A 22,564-nucleotide genomic window follows, 5' to 3' on the forward strand; every position below is an offset into this window, starting at 1 on the left:
TGATTAACCTGTAAGTGAAAGTAAATAAACACAAACACCCGAAAAAATACTTTATTTGGAATAAAATATAAAAAAATGATGATGGGTGCGGTAGTGCCGGTATGTGTGCGGTGATGATGAGTACGGTAGTGCCGGGGTGTGTGCGGTGATGATGGGGTCGGTAGTGCCAGTGTGTGTGGTGATGATGAGTGCGGTAGTGCCGGTTGTGCGGTGATGATGGGAACGGTAGTGCCGGTTGTGCGGTGATGATGGGTGCAGTAGTGCCGGTTGTGCAGTGATATTGGGTGCGGCAGTGCTGGGGGCTGCAGTGATGATGATGGGGGCAGTAGTGCCGGTGTGTGCGGTGATGATGAGTGCGGTAGTGCCGGATGTGCGGTGATGATGGGTGCGGTAGTGTCGGGGTGTGTGTGGTGATGATGGGTGCGGTAATGCCGGTATGTGTGTGGTGATGATGAGTGCGGTAGTGCCAGGGTGTGTGCGGTGGTGATGATGGGGGCGACAGTGCCAGTGTGTGCGGTGATGATGAGTGCGGTAGTGCCGGTTGTGCGGTGATGATGGGGGCTCCCTCTCTCTCTCGGCTTAATGCAACGCGTTATTTCACAGGAATCCGTTGCCTTTATATCACACTATTTACAACGCATCCGTCACACAACGCATTGTGACGGATACCAAACGACGCAAGTGTGAAAGCGGCCTTAAAAAGTATAGGAGGAAGGAGCACATGGTCCTAAGGATATCCACACATCAAAAAGCAAGACCTCTCAGGCAATCCTGCAAGACAAATTCTGCTAGCCTAATGATGCGTCAAAGGATGTTCACCATACTAGGTCTAGGGATAGATAAATCCCAAGTGCAAGCTCACTTTAAACACAGGGACTAAAGATGTGGTTGTCCTAGTCCTGTATCCCAACCGTACCGTAGAGCCTCACTCTGCCTCCATGTCCAGAAACACCGCCAGCACCAAGAACAGCTGATCAGCGGGGATACTGGGTGTCGGACCATGGACGATCATACTTTGATGACCTATCCTAAGGATTGGCCATTAATGTAAAAGTAGTACCAACCTCTTTAAGAATATATTCCCCTCTTTTGTGTAGACAGCTCCTCTGCGGGCCTATGTGCTGGTCATGTTATATATTACAAGCAAACCCTGCATTTTATTACCTTACAGTCAAATGCTATATCACTTTCCCAGTTCCTTCTGTCACTGTCTTCAGCACTGGAGTAACAAATGGCAGCAGCGTCAGACCACACAGTGCTTGTCTGAAGTCTACAACCATAGTGACGCTTAGGTACGTATAGGATTTGTATACTCAAAGGGTAGAAACATTATATATATATGTATATATATATATATATATATATATATATATTTTTTTTTTTTTTTTTATTTATTATAATTTAGGGGTTTTTTTTCTTTTTTTGTTGTAAATGTTTGCAAAAGGTTTTAATGAATCCATCGATGGAGTATTCCATCTTTGTAAGTGAGATAATTCTAGGCGGCATAATTCTAAGCAGGTCCAGACCCAGTAATTTTTCCCTCTTCCTGACCGAGCACATTTTTGTATTTGTATTGATTCTATCATACAGATGCTTTTTGTGGCTCTAAAAAATGTTCTTCTGATATTGAAAAGGATCCTGCCATATAAAAAAAATGCTATTAACCTGCAGATATGGTGTTGATTTTCAGGTTAATATGGTTCTGATGCCGTACTGAGAGCCCCACTGCCGGGAGGAAATTAACTTTATTCCTCCAGGCAGCCTCAGGCTTTTAGTCCTAGAGGTGTGGCCAGAGCAGGTTTAGTCACCGCTCTATGCATAGTGAGCAGTGGCCGTAACTGCACTAAGGTATGGATTTACTAGGGTATGGATTACATTCACTTTTGATGTTTCCACAGCAGAAATTCTCTAAACGCATGTGTGTTTTTTATCTGCACTTTTCTGCATCTAATTTAAGTCCATCGGGAAAATTTGCACAGAAAATTCAGAGAATATGCAAGCGAAATTGACATCTTGTGGATTTGAAACCCGCCCCTCAAATAATAATTTTACGATGAGTATAAAATAAGCACAGTAGGAGTGATATTTGCCTACGTCTTCCCCCCCACATTTTACTGGAACAGTCGTTTTGAAGCAGCGAAGATATGTCGCGTCAAAAACTCATTGTCTGCACACAGCTTTATTGATACATATTTACAACAACCACAATGTACATTTATGGCAGGTGGTCACAGTGGGTCCATATAACAGGCTCGGGTACTGAGCCAAAACCGCACCAGGCAGATGCCCACTGTATTAATTCCTGTAATTGCAGCTGCTGGTGTGAACTCTATCCACTGCTGTTTAACTACTGGTGAAAGCCCCTGTAAATAACATATTGGTCCTCTTGTGAAGCCCAGCCTTTGGGAGCACTTCATAGGGGGCGTCATTTTCACTACTGTAATAATGTAGATTGCAAGTTAAAGCCCCTAAAAGGACTAAGAAATTCATTATTATTATAAAAAAAATGTTTTAAGAAGTGTTTTAAATCATTTAAAAAGAAAATGAAAAAGTTAAAATCCCCTCTTTTTTTCTCAATTAAAAAAAAAACATTTTTTGCCATCACCTTGTTTGTAAAAGTCTAATCTATCAAGGTATTTAATGATTTTACCCATTTGTTGAATGCTGTAAAAAGTGAAAATGCAAGAATGCCATTTTTTGCTCACTCCACTGTAAGGACGTAGATGGTTCCCACATCAGAAAATGTAAAAGTGAAGTCTGTGTGAGCGAACATCGCCATCTGCTGGACAGAGTTTGAAGAATAGGCACTAATAAATCTGGACAGGAACCGAGATAAGGAGAAGTGATTCCCTGGCAAAGGAAGTCAAGAAAGAGGCCCAAGCATGTGATCATCTGTGATGGAGATGGAAAGTATAAAAACCCACTGAGGCCAGCAGAGGAGACATCATCAGCCAGACTTTGTTGGACACACTGAGCAAGTTGAGCTGGCTTATAGCCGCACCCAGAGGCATCAGAATAATGGTTTGCATTCCCTGAAGGAGGTAGAGCATGTGAGCTGTAAAGACTGATTTACTGGAGTGTTCGGACTTGTGGGTTGAATGGGCCAAGAGACAGAGTTACTAAAGAGGAGCTGAAAGAACCAAGTTACCAAAGAGGACGACTGAGTGAGTTGAAAGGACTGAGTGACCGAAGATGGAGTTACCGAAGAGCACGACCATGTGAGCTAAATGAACCAAGTGTCACACTAGATATTGGAAAGTACCAAGTGAGCGGTGAAAGGTAAGGGAAGGGAACATTTCCCTTTCCCCAAACCTACTGCTGGTCCCTGGCTTCCCTCACCACCCTATATTGGTTCTGCACCTATGCGTTGAGTCGGATACCTGACCCTAGCTATCCCTAGTGCTGGTCTCTAGGAAAATGTTGGATGAGTTCTTCATCAACCCAACTAAACGCTAAAGGAAGACACAAGGAGGTCACACAGGGGAAAATGCATGAACTACTTATCCACAGATGCCTCAGGCAGAAGTTCAGCAAAGCTTCAGCAACGATTCTATACAAGAGAGCAAGCCACACACCTGCAACCAGAGCTAGAATGAACTGAATAATATTACAAGCACCAGTCCAGGGAAATTGAGAGAATTTAAGCACAAGGGGAATACTGTTAATCAGCAGTTGAAAAGAAGTTTAGCTCCCCTCGATTCTAAACGGGAATACATGAAAATCCAACAGGAAAGCTACCTATTACAATGAATAACAATAATAGAGTGAAAGCCAGCACTGCCTGAGAATGGCATGCAACAAATAAAAAGTGTAAATTTACAAATTATTCCAACTGTTTTATAATGCAAAATGAGATTTTTAACAAATAATTGATCAATTTTTTGAGCCACACCTGCCACGTCACGGCAGATCTCAATAGGGGGGTCGTACTCTATATGTGATATTTTCATTGTGCCATGCAGCCTCCTAATTACATTAAAAGCAGAACATTATTGAAGCAGCACATTTACCTGTAACATTTCAGAACTGCTTCCATGTTGCAAAGACAGGCAACTGCGAATAAAAACAGCCCAGGTCCCTGCATGTGCAGCAGATGCCATACACACCAAGACAATGTCAGAAGTAGCCATCACAGTGCCCGACCAGCAGCCGCAATTAGGAGGCCGCAAAAATTAAATTGATTGTATAATACTTATGGTAATTCTGACAGGGGGAGAGGAGAACTATGAATACCCCCCCACCTCTCCCCCACTATTATCTGATCTTCAGCTGCTGTCACTCAAGAAGCTGCTGATTTTATAAACTTTAATTTCTTGGATTTCAAAACCTAAACATACGAGCTGACCACTACAGGTATGTATAGAATCAGCCTGATAGTGCCAGTATAGCACTGGCTTTAGGTTATATAGGAAAATCCTGGTATTGTTTCCCTTTAAGAAGAAAAATGTCATTTCTGTTTTATAGATCTTAGCACATAAGGCAAACACCTTTAAAATCTATAACAAAACTTTTACAATGAGATTCTTAGTGCTTAGTTCTGGACACGGATGAGTACAAATGCCAACAGAACGGGTGTGAGGGAAAATTTATCCCAGAGCTTGAAACCATCGATGAAAAATATTTGGAAAATTCCAGAAATGAGGAGAATTCAATTTATAATGTTATTTCCAGTTTTTTTCCCGTAGTATACCAGACATTATCAGAATGATTCATCTATATCTTATCCCTTATGTATCATTGGTATAGAGCATTCTGTCATCACTCATATTAGGCCCTGTTTTGCTATCCAAGTGCAGAATCTGACTAGAGCCCCTGAGCAGTAAGTATGTCTGGGCCCCATGCCTTCCACCCCTCTACAAGTCACGACCTAAGATGTACTGGTATGTCATAGGTCATGTCCTTCCTTTTTTCTGCAGTTGTTAGGGGGTGTAAGGCTCGGCCGCCCCAGACCTGCAAATCCACTATATGTAAGGCTAGGTTCACATTTCCGTTGTTTTGCATCAGTCATATGCGTTGCTTGACGCATGTGACTGATGCCTTGAACAACGGATGACAAAGAACAGAATTCATTGTCGGACTCCATTGTGTGAGGGGGCGGAGCGTGAGGGGGTGGAGCGCGAGGGGGGTGGAGCCGAGCGGGACCGTGGAGCTGAGGACGTCAGTGCCGCAGGGACTGCAGGGCTGGGGACAGGTGAGTGTGTGAGTGTGTGTGTGTGTGTGTGTGTGTATGTACACATGCGGAGTGCAGGAGGGGGAGGAGCCGAGCAGGGAAGTATCGGCCTCCCTGCACACGTATCCAGGGTAAATATCGGGTAACTAAAAGCAAAGCACTTTTTGCTTGGTTAGCCGATATTTACCTTGGTTACCAGCGTACACCGCTTAGCGCTGGCTCCCTGCACACGTAACCAGTGTAATTATCGGGTAACTAACCAAAGCGCATTGCTTAGGAACCCGATGTGTATCCTGGTTACGTGTGCAGGGAGCCAGAGAGAGCACGCGCAGCGAAATCCTATGGATTGCGCTGCTCAAAAAACGTTACAGGCTGCGTTCCTTCCGCCCCACGGTCAGTTGTTCCACGACTGATCAGTCGGGCGGAGGGTGCAACGCAGCATCATCAGTCACAATCCGCCGCTCATACAAGTCTATGGGAACAACGGAATCCGCCAAACGGATTCCATTGTTTACCAGAGCAGCGGACTGTGACTGATACAATTTAACGGAAGTGTGAACCTAGCCTAAAATGTGATGTTTGAAGTACATGGTGTAATATGTTCATACCGTCACTAAGTGGCTACAATGTATAAGCTGCGTCCCTGGTACTCCTGGGGGAAAGGGAATGTGAAAAAAGGGGAGGAGCTTAGTCAAGAAAAACAGGAAGACAGGAAGTGAGAGGAGAGTCCCCGAGGGAGAGGAACAGACGGCGTCTGTAAGAGGCGGGTGGAGAAAAAAACGCAATAACTCTAATTTGGAGTGACCTTGTGGGTCGAATCTGGGTGCCGGACATGTACTGCAGCCCGGGTGGTGGCCATTCCCTGGCGGATACCTAACAAACCCCCTCAGTAAGCGGAAGGTCAATGAGCTCTTGAGAGAAGAGTAGGTCCTGACTGACCAGAAAGACTGTTGCTTCTGCCGTCAACAATGAGGCTGAAGGGGAGGATGATGAGCTTAGGGACCCTAACGAGAGCCCGAGTACCAGGGAAACGGTCGGCCGGTAAAATGTATGAATTATCCATTGCTAATGGTAACCCCCTTTGGGGAACAAGAATGTGCCCGCCTCAGGAGAGATGAAAGACTGTTTTTGAAGTTAGCAAGTAAAGACGTTTGGTTGAAATAACCTATGACAATGTCAGTGCTAGTGACACATGAAGAAAATTATGCTTATTACTGTATTGCACTAGAGTGGTGGTTGGGGTGCGGAGGAAGAACACCGGGCTGCGCTGCAGCCGAACAGCAGACTCTGCCATGACTAACAAGGCTCCTGATCGTCCCTTTAACACAGGCCTGCAGTCCGCACCTTTCCCTGCACATGTCTGCTGATCTGATCAGCTGACATGTGTCTCTATCGGAGAGCCACCCATTACTGTTAACTAGTTAAATCCCACTATCAAACTCTGACATCGGAATTTAACACACGCTAGTGGGGAGCACACTATTCCCCACTCCCATCGGCAGCCATGTGACGTGATCACAGTGCACCAATGGGCTGAGAGTCGCCACTCATAAGAAGTCGTCATTTCTGCTGTAATGAGTGGTGCTCATACTGATTCACTGCTCTGTACAGGACAAGCTGTCAGAAGATCACAGCTGCAAGTTCCCTAAGGGGACTAATAAATACAATAAAAAGTTTCAAAAAAAGTTTAAGAAAAAAAAAACACAAAAGTTCAAATCACCCTCTTTTACCACACTAAAAATAAAACAATAAGAAAAATACACATTTGGTTTTGCCGCCGCATTCAGTAATGTCAAATCTAAAAAAACCTAAAATAGGCAAATCTGATCAGTAAACAGCGTAACAAAATAAATCAAAACTCCAGCAACAACATTGTAATAAAATGCAATAAAAGGCAATTGAAACATCACATTTACCCAAAAATGGTAATTGTAAAAACATCACCTCAGGGTGCAATAAACAAGCCATCACTGAGCCCTAGATCCCAAAAAATGAGAATGCTACAGGACTGGAAAGATGCAACAAAGGCGCCATTTTTTTTTCAAACTTCTGAATTTTTTTCATCAATTAAATAAAACCAAACTATACATTTTTGGTATCTACAAACTCGTACTGACCCAGGGAATCATACTGCTAGGTCAATTTTACTATATAATGAACATGATAAATAAAAAAAATAAACAACACTTGTGGAATTGCACTTTTTTTTGCAATTTCACCGACCTTGGAATTTTTGTCCCGGTTTTTCAGTTCACTATATGGTAAAATTAATAGTTTCTTTTAAAAATACAACTCGTCCCGCAAAAATAAGCTCTCACATGGCAAGATTGACCAAAAATAAAAAAAAAAAGCTATGGCTCTTGGAAGAAGGGGAAGAAAAAACAAAAAGGAAAAATGGAAAATCGCCAGGGGGTGAAGGGGTTAATGGCAAGAAATTTACACAAATATATATTCACTTTAGACATTAAATGACATGCTATACACAAGCTATATACATAGGAATGTACTGTACAGAAGCCACGTGTATATGCCACACACACATTAGCAATGCTGCTCACACATAGAAAATATGGCCTGCACATAAAAGCAAAAAACATGCCACACACACTAATCACACCTAGAAAACCAATGTGCTCCATTCACACCTAAAATAAATTCTTCAGGCCTAGCATATATTTTGCACACACATATTGAACGCACCATTCACACTTAAAACACACAAACAACACAACCTGCAAGCACCATTCTCATCAACTACACATACCGCACATATTATTCACTCCTAGAACACAAACTGTGCCCACCATTCACAACTAGAAAAAATACTAAACACAACATTCACACCTAGAACACATACAGAGGGCACGGAAAATATTCAGACCAGACCCCTTTACATTTTTCACTCTTTGCTTCATTGCAGCCATTTGGTAAATTCAAAAAAGTTCAATTTTTTTCTCATTAATGTACACTCTGCCCCCATACCCCATCATAAAAGCAAAAAAAACCAGAAATGTAGAAATTTTTGCAAATTTATTAAATAGGAAAAACTGAAATATCTCATGGTCATAAGTATTCAGACCCTTTGCTCAGTGTTGAGTAGAAGCCCCTTTTGAGCTAGTACAGCCATGAGTCTTCTTGGGAATGATGCAACAAGTTTTTTCACACCTGGATTTGGGGATCCTCTGCCATACTTCCTTGCAGATCCTCTCCAGTTCCGTCAGGTTGGATGGTGAATGTTGGTGGACAGCCATTTTCAGGTTTCTCCAGAGATGCTCAATTGGGTTTAGGTCAGGGCTCTGGCTGGGCCAGTCAAGAATGGTCACAGAGTTGTTCTGAAGCCATTCCTTGTTATTTTAGCTGTGTACTTAGGGTCATTGTCTTGTTGGAAGGTGAACCTTCGGCTAAGTCTGAAGTCCAGAGCACTCTGAAAGAGGTTTTCTTCCAGGAGATCTCTGTACTTGGCCGCATTCATCTTTCCTTCAATTGCAACCAGTCGTCCTGTCCTTGCAGCTGAAAAACATCCCCATAGCATGATGCTGCCACCACCATGTTTCACTGTTGGGATTGTATTGGGCAGGTGATGAGCATTGCCTGGTTTTCTCCACACATACCGCTTAGAATTATCACCAAAAAGTTCTATCTTCGTCTCATTAGACCAGAGAATCTTATTTCTTAGTCTGAGAGTCCTTCATGTGTTTTTTCGCAAATTCTATGCAGGCTTTCATATGTCTTGCACTGAGGAGAGGCTTCCGTTGGGCCACTCTGCCATAAAGGCCCAACTGGTGGAAGGCTGCAGTGATAGTTGACTTTGTTGAGCTGTCTCCCATCTCCCTACTGCATCTCTAGAGCCACAGTGATCTTGGGGTTCTTCTTTAGGCTGCTTTACAGACATCGCTAACGAGATGTTGTTGGGGTCACGGAATTCATGACGCACATCCGGCCTCCTTAGCGACGTCGTTGCGTGTGAAATGCAGGAACGACCAATAACGATCAAAATTATTCACCTTATCGTTGATCGTTGACACGTCGTTCCTTTCCCGAATATCGTTACTGTTGCAGGACGTAGGTTGTTCGTCGTTCCTGCAGCAGCACACATCGCTATGTGTAACACTGCAGGAACAAGGAACTACATCGTACCTGCGGTCACCGGCAATGAGAAAAGAAGGAGGTGGGCAGGATATTCCGCCCGCTCATCTCCACCCCTACGCTTCTATTGGACGGCTGCCGTGTGACGTCGCTGTGACGCCGCACGAACCGCCCCCTTAGAAAGGAGGTGGTTTGCTGGCCACAGCGATGTCGCAGGGAAGGTAAGTCCGTGTGATGGGTGTTAATGACGTTGTGCGCCACATGCAGCGATTTGCCCGTGATGCACAACCGACGGGGGTGGGTACGCTCGCTAGCGATATCGAGACCAATATCGCTGCGTGTAAATTGGCCTTTTGCCTCTCTCACCAAGGCTCTTCTCCCATGATTGCTCAGTTTGGCTGGACGGCCAGGTCTTGGAAGAGTTCTGGTGGTCCCAAACCTCTTCCATTTACGGATTATGGAGGCCACTGTGCTCTTAGGAACCTTGAGTACTGCAGAAATTATTTTGTAACCTTGGCCAGATCTGTGCTTTGCCACAATTTTGTCTCTGAGCTCCTTGGGTAATTCCTTTGACCTCATGATTCTCATTTGGTCTGACATGCACTGTGAGCTGTGAGGTCTTATATAGACAGATGTGCGCCTTTCCAAATCACGTCCTATCAGTTTAATTAAACACATCTGGACTCCAATGAAGGCATAGAACCATCTCAAGGAGGATCACAAGGAAATGGACAGCATGTGACTTAAATATGAGTGTCTGAGCAAAGGGTCTGAATACGTATGACCATGTGATATTTCACTTTTTCTTGTTTAATAAATTTGCAAAAATGTCTACATTTCTGGGGGGTTTTCTGTCAAGATGGGGGATGGGGTGCAGAGGGTACATTAATGAGAAAAAAATATGAACTTTTTTGAATTCACCAAATGGCTGCAATGAAACAAAGAGTGAAAAATTTAAAGGGGTCTGAATACTTTCTGTACCCAGTGTATCACAGACAAAGCTCACACTTAGAACACACCTAGAACACATACCGCAGTCACTGCTCAAACCTAGAACACATATCACAGACACTATTCACAGCTAGAACACATACCGCAGGCACTGTTTACACCTAGAACACATACCGCAGACAGTGCACACACCTAGAACACATACCGCAGACACTATTCACAGCTAGAATACATATCGTCCACAACAATCACACCTAGGAACAATTCTGCACTCATCATTCAACCCATGAGCATTTACCACATTCACACCCAATTCAGTGAAATCAATTAGTTTTTGGATTCCATGTTATATCACATATTTTTGGCTGATGGCAAATATACTTTTTGCTTTACCTCTCAGTCTCTCCAGTGGATCATGGCAGCCTTCCTCTTCCCCAACAAAGAATCGATCACAGTCAAAAAAGTAAGGCCATGCCATATCAATAGCGTCAAAGGCAGGCAGGCAATTTTTCTTTAACGTTTCGCATACCTTCCGGCATGGTTTTAAAATCTTGTTCTTTTCACATTTTGGAGCCAGAACAGCGCATCCCACCAGTCTGAGGTCAGGGTTACATTCTCCTTGAAGCAAGTTGTCAAGAACACTTAACAGAATGTACTCAGCGCTGTACTCCACGTCCCCTCTCGATCGATGGTCTAATAAATTGGGAAACATTGTTTTGCTGTAGGGTAAATCATCACAATATCCCAGGAAATTATCTGTGCAGGTTCCTAGGAAGGTGGAAAAAAGCAGATTAGTTGTGATGTCCACGCAAGAGAGTTCTGGAGTTTTTCTTTCATCTCAGGTTTACATTCTACTGAACTGTTTCTGGAGGTTCATGATAATCTTATTTAATTTACAAGGGGGCACTATTGGTTCTCCTTAAAGAGACAAACTGAGCATAGTGTCCTAAAGACAATGCCTAAGAAATGTATGAAAATTAGCTTTCTCGAATAATAAAATAAACTATCTTGCAAGTAACCCATAGAAGAGATAGCTACCTTCTAAGCAAGTTTACAACCCATTGCCAAGCCTAGCAACATAACCAGGGATAAATCCCAGCCAGAAAGATATCTACAGACAGCTAGTGCCAGGGTGTTTGCCCCTCATCAGTGTAGAGCAGAGTCTGCCTGGCTCAGTGTAACTGTCATGGGTGCGTCGCAGTTTGGGAAGACCTCTGGCAAGTCTGGGGCCAGAAGATCACAATGCCTTATTATGCGCAGGTCTGAAGCTTGTGTTTGAGTGAATATGCTCTCTTTTGGTGTTGTAGGGGTTAAGGACTATTTCCTATCTAGCTATCCTTTGTAGCCCTAATCTCGGGTGCAGCTCTTTGTGACCACTCCCCTAAAAGTCACATGTCTTACCATCTGATGCTGGTTATATAATCTTCAATGTTATGCTGACTACTTTGGAAGGAACCAGTGTTTGAAAGAAGCTGAGGAGTCATGACAATTGCAGCTGTGGTGTTTAGCTGCATTGGAGAAGCTTGGAGTGTTTTCCTTTTGTGACTATTTTACGCCTGTTTGTTTCCCTTCACTTGTGTTGTATTATTGCAGTGGTGAGACTAATGCTCTTGCCAGCCTTCTCATTAGCTAGTTTGAGTTCAGGGCAAGCAAGGGCTTATCCACATGACCGGTGATGGGGGGAAGGACCCGTATAGCGATGTTAGGGAGCGCAGGGATCAGACTCAGGTGAGTGGCAGAAGGTGACCCTGCTCCCCTCTCCCTAGCGCCAGGGCCCTCCATTGTATCGTGATCAATGTATACCCTGTTTGTTGCGGCACTCACCAGGAGTTCCCTTATAACTGGCAGAACCCTGGTAGTCACTGCATCCTTATAAAGACTAGGTAAGTATGGAGTTTTACAGGTGTACAAGGGGAAAAAGTGTGCAAAATAGCTCTCACAGAAGAAAATAATCTCACAAGTTCCATCTATGAGATGTAATGAGCTTTTCTCCTTGATCACGGAAATGCCTATCCAGAAACTCATCTACGGACAGCCTGTGTCACACTGGTTGCCTCTCATTAGAAAAAAGCAGAATTTGACTTGTGAGGCAATCTGGGGATTGTGCTTCTTCTTAAAGAGACCAGTTTAGAATAGGTCTTGCAGGCAAAAGCACTACGGTAGAAAGGTAAGGAAATAAACTCTGGCTTGGAATTTATAGCTGGTGACATTACAAGTTTTGTTAACGGGTCGGACATTCTCCGGTAGTTACCCCTCCTAGGCTCCATCATTTAGCCCATACCAGCCAGTCAGGAGGGAATGCAAAAAGAGCCGCAGGGAACCGTCTGAAGAGAGAATTAGTTTTAATTACTATTACTAATTGAAAGAATTGAGGTTGGATGAGAGGACATGCAAGTAAATGAATTGGTGGAGGGAGATACCGAGACAGAGCTTTAAGACATTGACATGATGGATTGACAAGGTGAAGATGAAACAAAAAAATTACTCTAATCAGATGAGGCGTCAGCAGTAAGTTACTGGATATAATGTATATATTTATTATGTACCATGATTTGCTTACACGGACCAATCAGTGGCACTAAACGATCGCCGATTGGTAAACCTGTAATAGATCGCTAAATGCACATAGGCTGCTAGTGCGGAAAATATTTACACAGCACAATGCACTGGTGAGAACAGTGATCTATTGCGTTGTGCAAAGATCATTTCACCCAACGAACAATCGTTAGCCTGCTTAACGTATTTTTTGGATTATAAAACGCACTGTTCCTCACAATCATTTGGGAGGAAAATGATCTGATATATCTGATATAATCTGGTTGTAGCTTACTGGGGGGTCGGGGGAGTGCGGTGAAGCAGGGTCAGATGGTGGTGGCAGGAGTAGAGCGATATTAGGGGTGTCCCAATAATGTAGGAGCCAACCCCAGTGATTAAAGAATATTTCGGCGGTGCGGGCTTCAAAGAAGTGACGCCTGGAGTCACCTTGTGCGCAGATTGAATTCTCAGCTCAATTATGAGCCAAGAGCTCATCTGTGCACACCGCGCCTCCGGCCCATTGATCTTCTAGCAGCGGACTCCCAGTGGTGACACATGCACAAATGAGGTCTCGGCTCTTCATTAAACCGAGAGCTCAATCTACGCATGCGTTGAGTCCAGGCGCCATTTCTTTGAATCCCGCACTGCCGACAATTTGTTACCTACAATCACCGAGTATGGCTCCTGCCTCACAGTGACTGCAGCACAGCCGAGACACCCACCACACCTTATCCACAAATGCCCCTGTCTCCCTGTGACCCCGCTCCCCCCGGTAAGATACAACCGGATTATAAGACAGACCCCATTTTCACCAACACTTTTTTTTTTACTATTTTTCTTCCTCTAAATTTGGGGTGCATCATGTAATCCAGTGTCTTATAAAAAAAAAAAAATATGTTACACCGAAAGATTATTGGGAAACGAGCATTCTTAAGAACAAAGCCGGCATCTGCCTCGTACGAAGCAGAAGTAGCTCCTGATCTGGCTTCATACATCACTTATTGCACAACAACAAAAATGTACATCATAGGTCATTAAAAGGTTAAGAAGCCTGTATAGGCCTTTAAGTGATTCATTAAGATGTTTCTTCGAATGCTTACCTTTCTCTGAAGCAGGATCCATACATCTTCCTGGAATTTATAAGAAAAAAAAAAGAATAAATGATTGGATGCGAAAACATTTTGAATGTCACACATACGGATAGGCATAGTTTTTGAGTAATCTAATCTTTAAAGGAAACCAATCACCAGGATTTTCATATACAACCTTAAGCCAGTGCTATACTGGCACTATCAGGCTGATTCTATACATACGTATAGTGGTCAGCCCGGATGTATAGATTTTGAAATCCAAGAAAGTAAAGTTTATAAAATCAGCAGCTGCTTGTTGAGTGACAGCAGCAAAGGAACAGATAATATATTCATAGTTATCCCCTCCCCCTGTTAGAATTAGCATAAGCATGATATAAACGATTCGCTTTGTCTCTTGCAGGACCTGTGTGAGGTCATACCCATCTGCCCGGTTTGGCACTTTGCCAGTCCGGACCTGAGTGAGACTACACAATACTGTTTTATTCCTAATTTGCAAGAGATAGTAGTTCATATATACCTAAAGGGATTGTCCCATCTGCAACATTTATGGGATATAATTATCTGATTATTGTAGATCTCACCTCATAGTTCTATCCACCGCACAAAAGTACTAATATAAAAGAATAGGATGTATCTCCAGTTACTAAGACTAGAGATGAGAGAACCTGTTCAATAAAGGTTTGGGTTTGGTTCGGCAAATGTAGCATATGTTCGGTTGGGCTTGGTGAACCGAACCTTGAGAGGTTCGCTCATCTCTAGCTAAGACCATGTTTGGACATCATTTCTCAAAAAGTTGCCACAAGCTTACCAGACATAGAAAATTATTTATAAGGCTTTGTTTACACCATATTTTACCGGCCTATGAGTCCATAAAAAGTGTCAGGAACTAAAAGAGCGTTCTTTTTGCATCCACTGAGCTGCTATACACTGGTTTCATTTAGATTTTTACATAAGAATTTCATGGATGAATTATTCCATTGTACATCATACATTGGCATTCCTATAGCTTTAGGGGTACTTTGCACACTACGCTATCACAGCTGCGATGTCGGTGGGGTCAAATCGAAAGTGACGCACATCCGGCATCGCTGTCGACATCGTAGTGTGTAAATCGTTTTGGATACGATTAACGAGTGCCAAAGCGACGAAATCGTATCATCGGTGTAGTGTCGGTCATTTCCATAATTTTGGAAGGACCGATGTTACGATGTTGTTCCTCGCTCCTGCGGCAGCACACATCGCTGTGTGAGAAGCCGCAGGAGTGAGGAACATCTCCTACCTGCGTCCTGCGGCTCACGCCGGCTGTGCGGAAGGAAGGAGTTGGGCGGGATGTTTACGTTCCACTCATCTCCGCCCCTCCGCTTCTATTGGCCGCCTGCCGTGTGACGTCGCTGTGATGCCACACGACCTGCCCCCTTAGTAAGGAGGCGGTTTGCCGGCCAGAGCGACGTCACAGGGCAGGTGAGTTCGTGTGAAGCTGCCGTAGCAATAATGTTCGCTACGGCAGCTATAACACAATATCGTATGTGCGCCGGGGGCGGGGACTATCGCGCTCGGCATCGCAAGCATCGGCTTGCGATGTCGTAGTGTGCAAAGTACCCCTTAGACTTGGCACATTCTTTAGGAAATGTCTCCCTATATGTGCCAAAAGAGAGCTTAATCTGTATTGGTGTCTAAAACAACTGTTCAACCAAAACATACTGTATCGGCACTGATTCATTTTAGATTTTTAATCCATAAACTACACACGTCCTCTCCAAAAATCAATATATTTTATGGATTTGCATTGTATAACTGTGCATCTTTACTATATCCAAGAGTAAAGAACAAATCCCTATCCTCTTAATAGTGATCTATCACTGGTTAGGCACTTTGTTCAGGCCCCCTTGCTAATATAAAGCTTTAAGAATTAAAGAGAACTTTTCACTGGATTTTTTTTAATTAAACCAGTAAGTCCTCCAATTGCTGCTGCTTCTCTGATTCTGAAACAGTTTTTCTTTTTCTTCTGCGTCCCTCCATTCCAAGGTTAGGCCCCCAGATAATAATGGTGGAAATTTCGTCTTCAACAACTGGGCGTGTACAACAGAACTTTTTTGTGGGTGTTGGCTTTTTCTCTTCTGATTCTGACCAATCATAACCTGGCCACACCCTCAATAGAAGTTCTATGGTACACGCCCAGTTAACAAAGTGGAAATATGCACCATTATTACCAGGGTTATAACATTGAAACGGAGGGGCGCAGAAGAAAAAGGAAAACTGTTCCAGAATCAGTGGAGAATCAGCAACTGGAAGAGATACTTAGTTTAAATTAAAAAAAATAATTGGGAGATCCTTTTAATATGAACCGGTGGAGCCAAGGACCATTTTCAGCACCAGATAATTTAATAGGATTTTCCTAATTAACTCCTTGGTATGTTTTTCCACCCCAAGACATAAATGTCTTAACAAGATGTAAATGGTTGAGCTGTAATTACTTAAGGTCAGGGATTTATTATAGCAGACCATTCACATTCTTCCAGATGATGGGCAATGAAGCAAGTCTGGACATTCCCTGACTAATCTGCATGCAGGGTCTTTACTCTTTCTTTACCAAACCCATCAACACTTCCAAATACCCCGCATTGTGGTTCCTTCATTACACCTTCATAAGATAATACAGTAAGTCTAAGAACCTCATAGAACGCCTCCACTTCTGAATGGATCACTTCACTGCATTCCTGCATACAGTATCTCCAGTCATTGCAGGGTAAAAATACCAACTGCTAACAGCACAGGGCCATTAAACCCTCCTATCCCCACAGGCTATGCTGGGCTAAAAGGAATGAGGACAGGGATGATCCATCAAAGAGGAGAGAAAACTGCATCTCCAGGAAAATCAGGAGTCAGGAATCGGATGTCACATTTATGAGCTTTACTAGTGTTCTCCAACCAATCAGAAATGAAGGAAAACAATAGAATTGTCTTTGACAGATAATGACACAAAAAGATGAAATTGATTGTGGCTTTTTTATGCTTTTTGTATTTGCTTTTTTCTTTTACAAATTGCAACATACTGGAGGCATGGTATTATTTTCAGAAATGTTTCCATAGGAAAAATGAATGTCAAAAGGTTGTGACCAAAGAAATGATTTACAACTCTTGAGAAAGAAAGAAAGAAAGAAAGAAAGAAAGAAAGAAAGAAAAAGAAAGAGAGAAAAAGAAAGAGAGAAAAAGAGAGAAAGAAAAAAGAAAAGAACGAGAGAATGAAAAAAAGAAAGAGAGAGAAAGAAAGAGGGAAAGAAAGAAGGAAAGAAAGAGAGAACAAAGGAAAGAAAGAGAGAAAGAAAAAAGGAAAGAAAGAGGGGAATAAAGAGAATGAAAGAAAGAGAGAGAGAAAGAAAGCAAGAGAGAAAGAAAAAGAAAGAAAGAAAGAAAGAAAGAAAGAAAGAAAGAAAGAAAGAAAGAAAGAAAAAGAGGGAAAGAGAGAAAGAAAGAAAATGTAATTCATGGTGTTTTACAATAGCGCACAAAATACCACACAAAATGTGTTTCTGTCTATATGGCTTTATAGTTTTTTTGTTTTTTTTTTAACATATGCCATTATAGAATGGTTGTATTGGAAACATTACTGAAATGCTGTTACATACTTGTTATGCTGCCCCCAACTGTTCTTTTTACTCCCTTTCAGAACGTCCACTCAATGTGTCCTTGGCCGACATGAAAACAATGCTACTAAAGGCTACTTTACACACTGCGATATCGGTCCCGATATCGCTAGTGTGGGTACCCGCCCCCATCTGTTGCGCGACACGGGCAAATCGCTGCCCGTGTCGCACAACAGCCATCACACATACATACCTGTCCGGCGACGTCGCTGTGACGGGCGAACCGCCTCCTTTCTAAGGGGGCGGTCCGTGCGGCGTCACAGCGACATCACTGAACCGCCGCCCAATAGCAGCGGAGGGGCGGAGCTGAGCGGGACGTAACATCCCGCCCACCTCCTTCCTTCCTCATAGCGGCCGGGAGGCAGGTAAGGAGAGCTTCCTCGTTCCTGCGGCGTCACACGCAGCGATGTGTGCTGCCGCAGGAACGAGGAACAACCTCGTTACTGCTGCAGTAACGAGATTTGAGAATGGACCCCCATGTCGCCGATTAGCGATTTTGCACGTTTTTGCAACGATGCAAAATCGCTTATCGGTGTCACACGCAACGGCATCGCTAATACGGCCGGATGTGCGTCACGAATTCCGTGACCCCAACGACTCCGCATTAGCGATGTCGCAGCGTGTAAAGCCCGCTTTAGTATCTGTTTCTCACTGGCCGTTTGTACAGGAGTATCAATCACACCGCTCTCCATTTACAAAAGGATCCAAGAGCTGGGACTAAGGGGTACTTTGCACGTTGCGACATCGCAATCCGATGATAGTGATGCCGAGCGCGATAGTCCCCGCCCCCGTCACACATGCAATATCATGTGATAGCTGCCGTAGCGAACATTATCGCTACAGCAGCTTCACACGCACTTACCTGCCCTGCAATGTCGCTCTGGCCGGCGACCCGCCTCCTTCCTAAGGGGGCGGGTCGTGCGGCGTCACAGCGACGTCACACGGCAGGCGGCCAATAGAAACGGAGGCGTGGAGATGAGCAGGATGTAAACATCCTGCCCACCTTCTCCCTTCCGCATTGCAGGTGGAGGCAGGTAAGGAGATGTTCCTCACTCCTGCGGCTTCACACACACCGATGTGTGCTGCCGCAGGAATGACAAACAACATCGTACCTGTGGACGCACCGACATTATGAAAATGAACAACGTGACACAGATCAGCGATGTTTGACTGTTTTACGCTCGTTCATCTTCTCTCCTAGACTTTACACATTGCGACGTTGTTACCGGCGCTGTCACTTTCGATTTGACCCCGAGATATCGCAGTAGCGATGTCGCAACGTGCAAAGTACCCCTAAGGGTACCGTCACACTTTAGCGATGCTCCAGTGATCCCATCAGCGATCTGACCTGGTCAGGATTGCTGGTGCGTCGCCACATGGTGTCTGGTGAGCTGTCAATCAGGCAGATCTCACCAGCAACCAGTGACCAGCCCCCAGCCACCAGCGACGCGTTGAAGCGATGCTGCGCTTGGTAACTAAGGTAAATATCGGGTAACCAAGCAAAGCACTTCGCTTGGTTACCCGATATTTACCTTGGTTACCAGCGCACACCGCTTAGCGCTGGCTCCCTGCACTCGTAGCCAGAGTACACCTCGGGTTAATAAGCAAACCACTTTGCTTATTTACCCGATGTGTACTCTGGCTACATGTGCAGGGAGCAGGGAGCCAGCACTGGCAGCCTGAGAGCGGTGTATGCTAGTAACCAAGGTAAATATCGGGTAACCAAGCAAAGGGCTTCGCTTGGTTACCTGATATTTACCTTTGTTACAGCTTACTGCAGGCTGACAGACGCCGGCTCCTGCTCCCTGCACATTCAGATTGTTGCTCTCTCGCTGTCAAACACAGCGATGTGTGCTTCACAGCGGGAGAGCAACGTCCAAAAAATGAACCAGCACTGTGTGTAACGATCAGCGATTTCACAGCAGGGGCCAGGTCGCTGCTCAGTGTCACACACAGCGAGATCGCTAATGAGGTCACTGGTGCGTCACAAAAACCGTGACTCAGCAGCGATCTCGCTATGTGTGAAGTACCCCTAAGCTACTGAGCATGTATGACCTCCAGCTCTGCACAAATTAGGAAGACGTCAACTATAACAAACCCCATCACAAAATGACCTTGGCTGGGGCAAGATGGTGACTTTGGACACAACTTGCAGCCAAAGAAGATTGTACTGTATAGCCGGATAGTAGACTGAAAGAAAATAGGAGCACAAAAAGGGTCTTATCTGGGCAGAAAGGTATTGGAGGGTATTGAGAGGCTCAACTGATGTAGTTGTGTAAGCCACAACTACTATTTGATCATAGACCCAGCTGCTGCAGCACCTCTGGATATAGAAGCTGAAGGAGGAGAATGGACAATGCTGCATTGCCATTTTCCCTTCTCCTCCTTCAGCTTCTATAAACAGCCCTGTATAGCGCTGCTACATCATAGCATAGTGGAAGTTAATGGGGTCACTTTACAATCAGTAAGGTACTGCAATATGAAAGTCACAAAATATCCACGGTAGAAGCGCAACACAGGACTGTTAGGCTGCATGACTCATGTTTTAGGCAAAATCACCATCCTAAAGAAACAATTCCATTTTACACATATGGGGTGTACCCACAGAATACACTTATAGTGCCTGACAGGTGGTACAGTTAGGTCCAGAAATATTTGGACAGTGACACAAGTTTTGTTATTTTAGCTGTTTACAAAAACATGTTCAGAAATACAATTCTATATATAATATGGGCTGAAAGTGCACACTCCCAGCTGCAATATGAGAGTTTTCACATCCAAATCGGAGAAAGGGTTTAGGAATCATAGCTCTGTAATGCATAGCCTCCTCTTTTTAAATGGACCAAAAGTAATTGAACAAGGGACTCTAAGGGCTGCAATTAACTCTGAAGGCGTCTCCCTCGTTAACCTGTAATCAATGAAGTAGTTAAAAGGTCTGGGGTTGATTACAGGTGTGTGGTTTTGCATTTGGAAGCTGTTGCTGTGACCAGACAACATGCGGTCTAAGGAACTCTCAATTGAGGTGAAGCAGAACATCCTGAGGCTGAAAAAAAAGAAAAAAATCCATCACAGAGATAGCAGACATGCTTGGAGTAGCAAAATCAACAGTCGGGTACATTCTGAGAAAAAAGGAATTGACTGGTGAGCTTGGGAACTCAAAAAGGCCTGGGCGTCCACAGATGACAACAGTGGTGGATGATCGCTGCATACTTTCTTTGGTGAAGAAGAACCCGTTCACAACATCAACTGAAGTCCAGAACACTCTCAGGGAAGTAGGTGTATCTGTCTCTAAGTCAACAGTAAAGAGAAGTCTCCATGAAAGTAAATACAAAGGGTTCACATCTAGATGCAAACCATTCATCAATTCCAAAAATAGACAGGCCAGAGTTAAATTTGCTGAAAAACACCTCATGAAGCCAGCTCAGTTCTGGAAAAGTATTCTATGGACAGATGAGACAAAGATCAACCTGTACCAGAATGATGGGAAGAAAAAAGTTTGGAGAAGAAAGGGAACGGCACATGATCCAAGGCAGACCACATCCTCTGTAAAACATGGTGGAGGCAACGTGATGGCATGGGCATGCATGGCTTTCAATGGCACTGGGTCACTTGTGTTTATTGATGACATAACAGCAGACAAGAGTAGCCGGATGAATTCTGAAGTGTACCGGGATATACTTTCAGCCCAGATTCAGCCAAATGCCGCAAAGTTGATCGGACGGCGCTTCATAGTACAGATGGACAATGACCCCAAGCATACAGCCAAAGCTACCCAGGAGTTCATGAGTGCAAAAAAGTGGAACATTCTGCAATGGCCAAGTCAATCACCAGATCTTAACCCAATTGAGCATGCATTTCACTTGCTCAAATCCAGACTTAAGACGGAAAGACCCACAAACAAGCAAGACCTGAAGGCTGCGGCTGTAAAGGCCTGGAAAAGCATTAAGAAGGAGGAAACCCATCGTTTGGTGATGTCCATGGGTTCCAGACTTAAGGCAGTGATTGCCTCCAAAGGATTCGCAACAAAATATTGAAAATAAAAATATTTTGATTGGGTTTGGTTTATTTGTCCAATTACTTTTGACCTCCTAAAATGTGGAGTGTTTGTAAAGAAATGTGTACAATTCCTACAATTTCTATCAGATATATTTGTTCAAACCTTCAAATTAAACGTTACAATCTGCACTTGAATTCTGTTGTAGAGGTTTCATTTCAAATCCAATGTGGTGGCATGCAGAGGCCAACTCGCAAAAATTGTGTCACTGTCCAAATATTTCTGGACCTAACTGTATATATATATTGGTAAATATCGAACCCCATATTGTCAGGAGAACATGGGTCCATCATGGAGGATCATTCAGAAGGTTTACCATCCTAAAGACCACTTTACACACAGCGACATCGCTAGCGATATCGCTGGTGAAAGCACCCGCCCCCGTCGGTTGTGCGTCATGGGCAAATCTCTGACCGTGGCGCACAACATCGCTAGGACCCGTCACACGTACTTTCCTGCCTAGGGACGTCGCTATGGCCGGCAAACTGCCTCCTTTCTAAGGGGGAGGTTCGTTCGGCGTCACAGCAGCATCACTAAGCAGCCGCCCAATAGAAGCGGAGGGGTGGAGATGAACGGCCGGAATATCCCGCCCACCTCCTTCCTTCCTCATTGCCGGCGTCCATAAGTACGATGTTGTTCCTCGTTCCTGTGTTGTCACACATAGCGATGTGTGCTGCCGCAGCAACGACGAACAACCTGCGTCCTGCCACAGCAACGTTATTTGAGATTAGAACGACGTGTCAACGATCAACGATAAGGTGAGTATTTTTGATCGTTAGCGGTCGCTCGTAGGTGTCATATGCAACGACATCACTAACGAGGCCGGATGTGCGGCACAAATTCCGTGACCCCAACGATATCTCGTTAGTGATGTCGTTGCGTGTAAAGCGGCCTTTAGTGTATCTCCTTCCATTAATGTCTATCCAGTACTGGAACCTTCAAAATACTACGGATAATATAGAAATATCTAAAGTAGGAAAGGTTAAAGGGCCACTTTTGACTTTTAGGATTGCTACTTCTAATAGGTGGCACT

General features: G+C 44.1%; 1 protein-coding gene across 1 annotated transcript in view; it reads right to left on the reverse strand.

Annotated features, from left to right (window-relative positions):
• The window catches only part of CPZ (carboxypeptidase Z), a 115,706-nt gene that overhangs the window by 86,976 nt on the left and 6,166 nt on the right, over positions 1–22,564 (reverse strand). The window contains exons 2-3 of the mRNA XM_075333221.1: positions 13,843–13,872; positions 10,601–10,975 (exon numbers count right to left, since the gene is read on the reverse strand). Coding sequence (XP_075189336.1) covers positions 10,601–10,975; positions 13,843–13,872 — 405 coding nt within the window. The remainder of the gene's footprint in view (positions 1–10,600; positions 10,976–13,842; positions 13,873–22,564) is intronic.

This window comes from Anomaloglossus baeobatrachus, chromosome 1 (assembly GCF_048569485.1).
Source record: "Anomaloglossus baeobatrachus isolate aAnoBae1 chromosome 1, aAnoBae1.hap1, whole genome shotgun sequence".
NCBI classification, from domain to species: Eukaryota; Metazoa; Chordata; class Amphibia; order Anura; family Aromobatidae; genus Anomaloglossus; species Anomaloglossus baeobatrachus.